Source organism: Labrus bergylta, chromosome 2 (assembly GCF_963930695.1).
Source record: "Labrus bergylta chromosome 2, fLabBer1.1, whole genome shotgun sequence".
NCBI classification, from domain to species: domain Eukaryota; kingdom Metazoa; phylum Chordata; class Actinopteri; order Labriformes; family Labridae; genus Labrus; species Labrus bergylta.
Genome location: NC_089196.1, coordinates 24127161 through 24138225, shown reverse-complemented (window position 1 = coordinate 24138225; position 11065 = coordinate 24127161). Strand labels below are relative to the sequence as shown.

The 11065-nt window shown below is 38.8% G+C and overlaps 1 protein-coding gene across 1 annotated transcript; it reads left to right on the top strand.

Moving 5' to 3' along the window:
• Positions 1-5929: 5929 nt before the first annotated feature.
• On the top strand, positions 5930-10069 carry ptger4a (prostaglandin E receptor 4 (subtype EP4) a). The gene is made up of 2 exons (XM_020630521.3): positions 5930-7240; positions 7705-10069. Exons 1-2 carry the CDS (start codon positions 6455-6457, stop codon positions 8272-8274), a joined length of 1356 nt encoding a protein of 451 aa, XP_020486177.2. The 5' UTR covers positions 5930-6454; the 3' UTR covers positions 8275-10069.
• Positions 10070-11065: the final 996 nt, after the last annotated feature.

Genomic DNA, 11065 nt, shown 5'->3' with positions numbered 1-11065 from the left:
TTAAAAACAGGTTAAACAGGTATTTGTAAAAGCATGCCACAATTAGGCTACCAAAGTAAATGTTACGTCCACACAACAGTACATTTAACAGCATTGTACAAATATTAGCATCATGCAGGCAGTAAATATCAATCATAAAACAAGCACATACATGCAGTAACATGTGAAATATATTGGTTGAGCTATACCAAAAGCACACCACAATGGACAACTCAAGCAAGCAACAGGACAAATTCCCAGACATCAGACTCAAGGTGGCAGAAGCAGGGGGAACAGGGTTTAGTGCTGACAGATATGGTTACTAATGAAACACTGGCCCTTTCCGAATAGCCACAGTTCAGTATGCAGTACGTACTATTCAGTATGGAGTTTCAGTATACTGAACTTTCGTGGTCATTCAGTATGCATTTTTTGGGTCCGCGCAGTATACTGAACATTTCAGTATGGATACTAACTTCCGGGTTTTGTGCAGTATGGATCGGATGCGTGCTTTCAGGAAATGAATTGTGTTTTACCACCCACAATGCTGTGCGAAATTAAACGTAAATCGTCACGTCCGCCTCCAAATCAAAACAAACGAGCGTGGATTAATTGAATCAGTTTTAAATCTAGAGTTAAAGTCCCGACTGAAATCACTACTTTAAATTAACAACAGACAATATAACAAATGTCTGCATTATTATAAAACCTTTCCCCCTCTATTTAAATAATGATTTCACTATTTAAATGCGCCTTTATTGGTTTATGTTATATTCTGTATATTACTGTCTTTCATTTGTACTTTTCTTTATGTACTGTGTGTTATTTAGTTATTTAATCTGTCTTTTACTTGATTTACATTGTGATATTGTTTTTTTGTTTACCTGACTGTATATGCGCATTACTTTTCTTGAATGAAGCTAAAAAACCAAAACAAAAACAGGTGAATGCGGCCGGTTCGGGAAACGTAAATGACTTGAAATGTCACTTCCTTACTGAATGAATCAGATGAAGTAGGCACAAATATCTGCCTACTGTGTGTACATACTGGATAGTAGGTACTAACAGTATGCAGCACGGATAGTACATACTGCATACTGCCTACTGCATACTGAAAGATTGAGTATGTACTTGGCAATTCGGATACGGCCACTGTTTCAACTGAGAACTAAATGACTAGTATGTGTTGAGGTCTTTGATAAGTGTCGGGGTGTTCTTTCTCGAGAGGCACTGACAGAAAGGCTGACAAAAGCCGAATAACACAGTCTACTTTTGACTGAGTTAAGTTGGAGACAGGACTGATTAAACCATCCAGTAGTTTTGACCATTCTATTTGTGAGTTTGGAAGCATCTTCTGTTTTAGTCAAACCATGTACACAAAACTGTATCGTCAGCATACATTTGGATTTGAATATCAGGACCCTACAGATGGCAAGTCATTTATATACAAACTGAATAGAAGTGGGCCCAGTACAAATCCCTGCGGAACACCAGTGGACAAGCGGAGGGCATCAGAATGATTGTAATGTATGTGCACAGTTTGAGATCAGTTGGAAAGATATGATTCTACCCAGCAGAAAAAATAAAGGTGGATAACGTGGATTGAAGAACCCCTATTCATTCTTTAATGAAGATGCAATTAGCTGTCTCTGTTGAATGATTGAATAAGAAGCAAAACTGCATTGGTGTAGGTGAAAAGAGTTGTTATTCAGGGGGTGTATGATTTGCTCAGCTTCCCATTTCTAAGCAAATTTAGACAATATAGGAAAAATGCTAATAGTCCTTGAAAATTCTCCTTTGGATATTGAGAGGTTAATAATTTTGGTGATGGTTGTGGCTATTGCTGAAACTTAGAAAGAGATTAAAAAAAAACCCAATTAATTCCAACATAAACAATTTAATTAAAACAGGTATGTTTGTCTACAGCTAAGATGATGCTTTTTATTTGTCTGTTTTTGCTTTTGAAAAAAATATCATATTTGAGCTTAATTTACTCTGTTTGTGGTCCTTTACTGTTTTTTTGAGTGTCTATGTTGCTGTTTATGCCTACTTGGGTTCTAGAAAGGTTTTCTGAATTCTTTGTACTTTTTCTACAGTAGACTAAACTTTACTGGCACCCCTGCACATCATCAAACCATTACACAGTAATCACACAGTGGCTTCACTTATTTATCATTTACTGTATATTTATTTTATTAGTTTAAATATTCACTGTTAATGAAAGCCAGCTCATTGACTTAAATGTAAATTATGCTCAAACTGTATCTGTGTTGTTACTCATGATATGTGTGTGTTGGTAAACAGTGCACATGTATTGCAGAATTACAACAGGAATGAAGACAGTTTTATTTGCTTGATCCTACAAACTACCAAATGTGTCTGAAACTGTCCACAGAGATTATGTTTTACTCTACACGTAGCTTTGTCTTTCCTGAACAAAAAGGCCAGTGGCAAACCATTGTTGCAAGTGTGTTGCATAATGTTACGTGTGTGAGAAATGCCCAGATGTATATAAGTATGATACAGGAGCTTACTGGTCATACCCGACTGCTACATGATGCATTGCAGCTCCTCAAACAATCTGATGTTGGAACTTGCTGGCCAGCCAACAAGCGGGCATTAAGATCAAAGATCATAACGTACCAATAAAGAAAGTAAGCTGTTGATACAAATTATTTTTTGAGCCACGCTGTAAACATGTTTATTTCTCATGGGAACATAGGATCTTATTGAGACTTTTGCAGCAAGCCTCAAGTGGACAATTGAGGAACTGCAGTTTTTAAACATCAGAGATTGCAGCATGGTTGCTTACTGTATATCTAACATTCAAGTATGCAGTATATGTACTATAAATGTATCCTTAGCGTTAAACTAAAACACAGAAACTGCTAAATAATTTGGCAGAAACGGTTCACCACATACCTATAACTGAATCATGGATTTTTATATTCCTGCTAGAACTGTCCGTGTTGGTTTACAAAGAAATTCTCTAAAAGTTTTCCCAGGAGGAAAAGTTAATGCAGCCGTTAGCTATAGTCTTTGGAGCATGAAAACCTCTCCAATACACAATGTTGTTATTGTTTTGCAAAGGAATTTACCTCCTGAAAGAAATGCTGTGTTTGGAAAGTTATTTTTTCTCTGCCTTCGTAAACGTACAAAGTCCACACAAAAAACAAATGCACAAGCAGAAAGACCAAGTCAGCTGTGCGATTGTCTGTCTTCAAATTCTACTCAGTATTCACATTGACGGGGAAAAATTGATTCTTTCAGCAGCTTGTTTGTGGTCATTGTACCGAGAGTGCCCAAGTGTGCTGCAGGTTATCTGACTTTGACAAACAAATCCAGGAAAAGCACATTCATGAGAAGTCTAATCTTTCAAATCTACTTGCAGAACATTCTGCTTAGCTTGAAACCAGACATAAACACACAGAAAAACACAACAGGAGGCTTAAACCATGTTTTAAACATGCACACAGGTCCGCAAATACACACAAACACATTATGTAACAGCTGTTTTCAAAGGGTCAACATGTTAAGGCTAATTATGTTGCATACACTCTATGGCACGCTTAAGAAAATATTATGTTACAAGGCTATGCCAAGACCTTTATCACACTGGGTTTTCCCCCTTCGCTATGTTTCAATGAATGGATAACTGGCAACAATGACAACAGCAAGTGTGTTTTCCGAGAGCACAGGGTCAGTGTGGAAGGATGACGTCAGGCGGTGGGGCTCAGGGTCTCAGTTCGTCAGAGTTCAACTTGTTCTGTGAGATCAGTCAAAGTCTAAAGCAGGGGAGAAAACAGACTGAAGTAAAGTACTGAGTGTCTGCAAGTTTTTTTTAACTCATTCAGATCTGTACGGGTGAGTATTTATGTTCCCAGCCAAATCATCTTAAAATGACACTTTAATGAGACCTTTCAAAAGTTTGTATGTTCTCAGCAATGTTTTATTTTGAATAATCTTTCCCACAGTCTACTTGTATTGATGTTAGGTTCACTGACAACTAAAACTTCCAGGCAAAACAGTCTGGAGATTATGATATTTCTCAACCATTTCAGTTGCTTGAATATGTCTTAATGTGTTCTTGAGCTTACTAGTTATATATAGTTATATAACCTTTTATACTATCTGTCCTCTCTATATTCTGTGGACCTATCCAAGTTACTTTACAGTTTATTACATCCCAAACTGACACGCTCCAGCCACAGTCCTCTGTCCTTGCTAGAACCATTAGTCCTGATTATAAAACCATCATTGTACTAACGAAAACAATCTCAAAACCATACAGAACATGAAAATTAAAGTCACTCAGGTTTTAGGTTAATAAAACCCAATAGAGGACATTTTTGTTGTGTGTTGGCTCATTAACAGAGGTGTTATTTTATCCCCTATCTGAATAGAACATTTTCCATGTTGTGGTCTGTACTTCTTTGCTGTCATCTTTTGTCATTTGGCGCAGAGGCGTTACAAAATATCAGCAGTTTTTTGTCATCCTGATAAAATTACTGAAACACAGGTGCCAAATGTCGATATTGTTGGGGGCCATCATGGAAAGGACAGTGGATAGTGTAGGAAAATCCAGAAGAGAGAGTGGGGAATGGCATGCAGGACGGAAGCCGCAGGTCGGACAAGAACAATCTAATCGCTAGGCCATCAGCGACCCCCAAATTTTCATATTTTAATTTTAAAAAGTGATTCTAAGGGGCACCAGTACAGAGGCTTTTGTCGTCCAAGTGGGCAGCCTGGGTTCAAATCTGACCTGTGGCTCCTTTCCCACACGTCATTACCCCTCTCTCTCTTGCCGATTTCTGACTTAAAACATTCTTTATTCTAAACAGAGTTGATCTACGGTTGTCCTCACGTCATGACTCATTATGGTGTTGCCTATGACATGAATGAGAGTAATGTGAAACGAAAAGTACAAGTTGACAGAGGGATACAAGAATGAAGAAGACAGTGGGATAATGTTGGACAGCAGTAAAAGAAGGGAATATAAGTATCACATCGTACCCTATCTGATCCTTTTCATGAGTAATTCATCGTTGCTAAGTCAAAGATGGTGCCGAATGTCTTCTGCTTTCTGAGATCATGCACACTATCCTTATCCTGCAGTTTAAAGCTTCATGGCAACAGTACTTATGTTGGACATTGTCTGTTTGATAACAGTAACACAGCTCAGCAGGAGAAACAAAAAACTAATTTGTGATATCTCCTGCTCTTTGTATGATACAGAACAAGTGTTTTTTTTTTACTCTCTTTTGAGTATCACACAGTAAGTAAATAAATAAGTCACAAGACCTGCTATCAAGTCAGGGGACACTTGTGTCACCAGCGTCTATCAGCAGGACACTCTGTTTGTTTACTCTGAGATAAATAACAGACACAAAACAAATTGTACTGTGGCCATCTATCAAAACAAAATGTGGACTGAATTACAATGTTCTGATAAAGTGCTCTGATAACAGGACCATAGAAACAGTTTCTTGGGTCTCAATTTGATTTTCACACTGTATTTCATTTATAAGTACTTTATTTATAAGTAATGCTTGTCCTGATTACCAGAGACTTCTTCCACAGGATACCTGACAGGTTTTTGGATAAACCTACATGACACTTGGTGAGCTGATCATCAGTAGACTGAGAAACAATTGATTAGATTTTGCTGAGCTATAAATTTCTTATCACGTTAGAGCATGTTGTGGTATTACACAGGAGCGTTTATTTTCATACAGATCAAATTTAAATCTAGCATGTGTTCCGTATGATCATGCCAAATAATCTTTTTAAAAATATTTTATTATGACTTTTTTAAATCTTGTGATGGTTATCACAATGTGTGCTTAGATTATTGTGAATATTATTTGAAGTGTCTCTTGTTTTATTCTTCTTCTTGCTGCATGCTGTGGTATCAAATAAAGCAGAAGTTAACATCAAGATTTTTGAGGGTCTTTGTTGATGTTGTTGTTTTTTTATATAATGTTAAACTACATTGTCCAAAATTTCCTGTGAGTGTATTTCGTCCCAGACCTTTCCTTCATCAGACTGAACAGCTGATGAGTGCTGTGGTCTGCAGACTTGGGGGAGGGACTGAATCCTACAGGGAGCTTGAAGGCAGAGCTTTATTTCAATGAAGTCACTGCTGTCTGTTGCCTGATTTTACCTTGCTGTCCTGGTGAGAGAAGCATGCTACTGTCTTGAAAAACTAGCTAGGATTTATTACTGGCACGTCTCTGAACCGGTGGTGACCACAGCAGCAGACAACATGATCCTCTGAGCAGGGTTGGTCGTTTTTTTTTTTTTTTTTTTTTTTTTTTAAATAGGCGTTCGTTTAAGGATAAAGTGCAGACCTTTTATTCTGATTTTGACAATGTTGCCCAGGCTCTTTGCAAGTGTAAATAAGTTTCCCTCTCTGGGCTGGAAATACTGGCGATAAAACAAGTTTTTTTTCACACCTCTTGAAGTCACTTAGGACATGATGAATAATCATACGGTGACAGGGAGGACCATGGTCCCCACCATCCCGTCTATTATGTTCATTTTCGGTGTGGTTGGGAACGTCATTGCCATAGTGGTTCTTTGTAAATCTCGCAAAGAACAGAAAGAAACCACGTTTTACACGCTGGTGTGTGGTCTGGCTGTCACGGACCTGCTGGGCACACTGCTGGCCAGTCCGGTCACCATTGCCATTTATGTGAAAGGATCATGGCCCGGAGAGGACCCGCTGTGCCAGTACTTTGGATTCACCATGCTTTTCTTCTCTCTGGCGGGGCTCAGTATCATCTGTGCCATGTCAGTGGAGAGGTACATCGCCATAAACCATGCTTACTTCTACAATGACTATGTGGACCAGAAACTAGCGGGTTTGACTCTACTGGCGATCTACGTCTCCAACGCGCTCTTCTGCGCCCTGCCCATCGTCGGCTTCGGACAGGTGAAGAAACAATACCCGCAAACGTGGTGCTTCTTAGAATGGAGGAGCAACAAGACCAGCGACGCAGCATACTCCTACATGTATGCAGGTTTCAGCTCTCTCCTTACTCTCATCACTGTCATCTGTAACGTTCTGGTGTGTGGGGCTTTGATCCGGATGCACCGGCGTTACGTGCGCAGAACATCGCTGGGAACCGACCTGGGGCGCAACGAGGACCCGCGGAGGAGAGGACGCAGCTTCGGACGCCTGGCCGGTGCAGAGATTCAGATGGTCATTTTGCTTATAGGCACGTCAGCAGTTGTGCTTATCTGCTCCATCCCACTTGTTGTAAGTTTGGGGTTTTCTTTGCTCTGTTTTGGCAGTTTCTATATTACGCACGTTTTACGCACGGCTTTTTTTTTTTTACCTGCCAATTGCAGTTATTTGACCACATAAAGTATTATCGTGTGTATGATAAGGAAGTAAACAAGCATTTGTTTTACTTAAGAAGTTTCCAATTATTTATTTACCACTATTCTTCTGGTAATTTTGCCTTTCCATTTTCAATCCATCATTAACGTTTTTCTATTTTACACATAAATACATTTAGTTGTAGACATGTACTCATGCAAATTAATCAAACTCTAAGACTTTGATTAAGTTAATTGAGATTAATTTTCTCTTTTGCTGCTTTTTAAAAAAATATGTTTTTTGGTGACTATAGTCTTTCGCTCAAAAAACAAAACTTAAATGAAACCAGAATATGGAACAAAGATATTTCCACTCAGCCTGTATCATCCTCTCTTATGCAGGCTCAGGTGTTTTTGAACCAGCTGTATAAGACTCCAGTGGAGCTGCGATTGGAAAAAAACCCCGATCTACGAGCGATACGCTTTGCCTCCTTCAACCCAATCCTTGACCCCTGGATCTACATCCTCCTCCGCAAGGCTGTTCTGCTCAAGCTCATCGAGAAAATCAAGTGCTTATTTTGCAAGATGGGAGCACGAGGACAACAGGGACAGAGAAACTTCCCCTGTATAGACGCTCAGCAACTTCCCTCGGTCATCTCAAACCGGGACTCACACTCTCTTGTTTCCCACGATCTGCGAGACGCATCCAGCACCTCCCAGACCTTCCTCTACCTGCCAGAGGGAAGTGAGGTATACGCTGGAAGCTGTCAAGAAGCAAACAGATTGTCTGGGTCAAGACCTTCATCAGTAAGAAACTCTCATACTTCTTATTCATCTGAGCATGGGAGTGTTGAGACTGACAATAGAGAAAAAACTAATGTAATCAGGGACCTTTCAGCCCTGCAATGCCCAAAAGATCCAGCCCTTCAGGTGTCATTGACCAATGACACAGAGGAGGAGAAATGCATCTAACTGAACTCTGATTGAGAGAAAGTTCTCAGTTCAGTCTGAGCTTGATCATCTACTGACTGACTTCTTTAAAAGTGAACATTTTAAACCTCAGAAAAATAGAGGGAGGCGCATTAAAATAATGAAGTCTTGAACTTGAAGCTTCACCGTCCTGTGTTCTGTTTCAGCACCCAGCTACCTCAACTGATGACTAAATCTAACTATGTGGGCACATTTAAGCATTTTGTCTCACTCCCATTCTTTGTGATTCAAGTGTTGCAGACAGAAAAGCTATCCTTCCATAGTTCGGCCACTTTGTTCAGTCATTGTGGAAATAGTGTGAAATTTGATTCACAAGGGTATGGGCAATATGGTAAATGAATACAGTGGTGAAAGTGATCCATGAGTAATCCCTGGAATTTGTAACTCTCATTGTAAGAACTGAATCACTTATAAACTCCTTATGAGCTAGGTCCATGACTAATGCATAGTGCAGTATAATCGTGTGGTGAACACTTAGTTGTTGTTTCCCTCTTTGGATTACACGCAAATTTGTCATCTCAGAAAAGTTTCCTTTTTATAAGAAGCGTGCAAATACTCCCGCGCCACAGTCATTCAGTGAAAACTGTTTCAATCTGACTGGGGCTGCTTTCTGTAGCTGCAGAAAATATGTTGTAAAGCAGTAGACACATGTCGCTAAATGTTCTGATATTGGATAATAAGTTATTTCAACACACTTGTAGGCTTCAGAAAAAATTATATTGTAAATGATAAATGTTTTGTAAATTATTATTTGCAATACGTAAGTCTTCTCTAAGAGAAGATTCTAGATATAAAAATCACAACTTTAAGGATTGTCCATCCTCACTCAGTATTTCTGCACTTTCTTCATTATAGGAGTTTTATGAAGCTCGTCAATCTTCCAGTACTTACATCCAGAAGATATGGACTCAAATCAGTGTGGCACATATTTTTTTATTCAGGGCTGCAATCCTAAATCATTATTTTACTAGCAGGTATTCTGACCATAATTCTCACCTCATCCACTTGCTGATAATTCAAATTGTAATTAAAAAAAGGTGAAACTGATGCATTGAAACACATAGAATTACAAATAAGTCAAAGTTGGTATCAGCTAGTTCAGCCTTTTTGCTAAAGATGAATGTTTGTTCAAATGCTGTTATTTTGTCAAACATGTCCTGATTGTTCATGTTATCCTCACTGAGATCAGTTAATGCTTTCCTTTTCTGTGCTGCAGTTTTCTATTTTCACAATTCTCCTTTTCAGCATCTGTCAATTGCAATCTTGACTTTTTTTCAAAAAACTTTTGAACTAGTGTTTTTTTCCCCCTCTGACTTTCCACTTAAACACAAATTATTTCTTCATTCCAGCAGCTATTTTGAAGCACCGTCTACCTCCCTCTCCCTTTTATTACATCAACTCCAGATTGTTGCTTAATGCTTTTACATACTTGCCTTTTCTTGTTTTTCTTGTCGCTGTTCATTTTTAGAAACGCTTTTTTGTGTGCATACTTGCTGAGAATAACGCACCTCATTAGTACTCAGTGTAATGAAATTTGCTTGAAGGTACACTTTGCCCCCCCCCACCCAAAAAAAGAGGCCACTTCAACGAGGTCTTATAATTTATCTTTCAATCGTAATGCACTTTGTTTTTCATTTTGTTCATACTGTAATGTAGAGTTAAATCTGGGGATTTTATTTGAACAGTTTTGTTGTTGTTGTTAAGTCACATGTAAACACAGTGTGTGTGTGTGTGTGTGTGTGTGTGTGTGTGTGTGTGTGTGTGTGTGTGTGTGTGTGTGTGTGTAGAAAAATAATAACTGAGACACGCGTGTGTAAAAGTGTTCAGTTTATAATGCAGCTGTAATTTAATGCTCCCACTATTATTTCAGAACAAGCAAGGCCTTTGAAAGGTCATCATATGTTGTCATCATAAAGCGGAAGTTCATTATAAAAGCATAAAGTTTTTCACACTCTTTTTTTTCATATTAAGGTTTAAAAGCTCCGTGACATCATCTCATGACCCCCATTAGCACTAACAAGGCGAGAAGGCTGACACTTTGGGTTAAGGTTAAGCGAAAGGATTTTAAAAGCCTTTTGGATATTAGTAATATGTTAAAAAACTAACGTATCAGACACACACAAACAGAGAAAAAAAAGGGAGGTAGTATTAGTCAATGGAAAAAAAATCGGGGTCTCAGGAAGTAGACCTGGCCGAGAGCGCTTTCCTTCAGAAACAATAAACACAATCTAAGGCTCCAATTCATTGCAATTAAGCTTAAACAAGCAATGCAGTGGCTTAAACAAACACGCTGCAGAGCCGCCTGAGTGTCAGAGTATCCTCCGGACTCTGGGAAAAACACACATTAATAGAAAAATGTGAGAAATGGGATGAATGGAAAAATGACTCCAGTCTCAGAATATTGATCCTCTCTGCTCTCAACACTCTAAAAACCCTAATTAAATGTATAAACAGACAAACAGTAATGTGAGTTAACAGGTGTGCATTCACATCCAGTTAGGATCTATCAGATCAATGTCACTGACCTTTTACATGTTTACAATCAGCAGTAAATGATGGTATCCTTTGTTGGATATTTAAAAGGTTAGAGGAGTTAAGGTGTAAGAGGATCCTCAGTCATGAACAACCCAACATGAAAGTGGAGGAAACATGTGACGCTGTTTTACATCAGCAGGGTGACGCCGTCCCTTCTGTACTCATTGATAAACAGCAGAGAAACACCTGCTGCTTCTTCGTGTTTGCTGTCACACTCAGTTTAAAGAAAACACTGAAC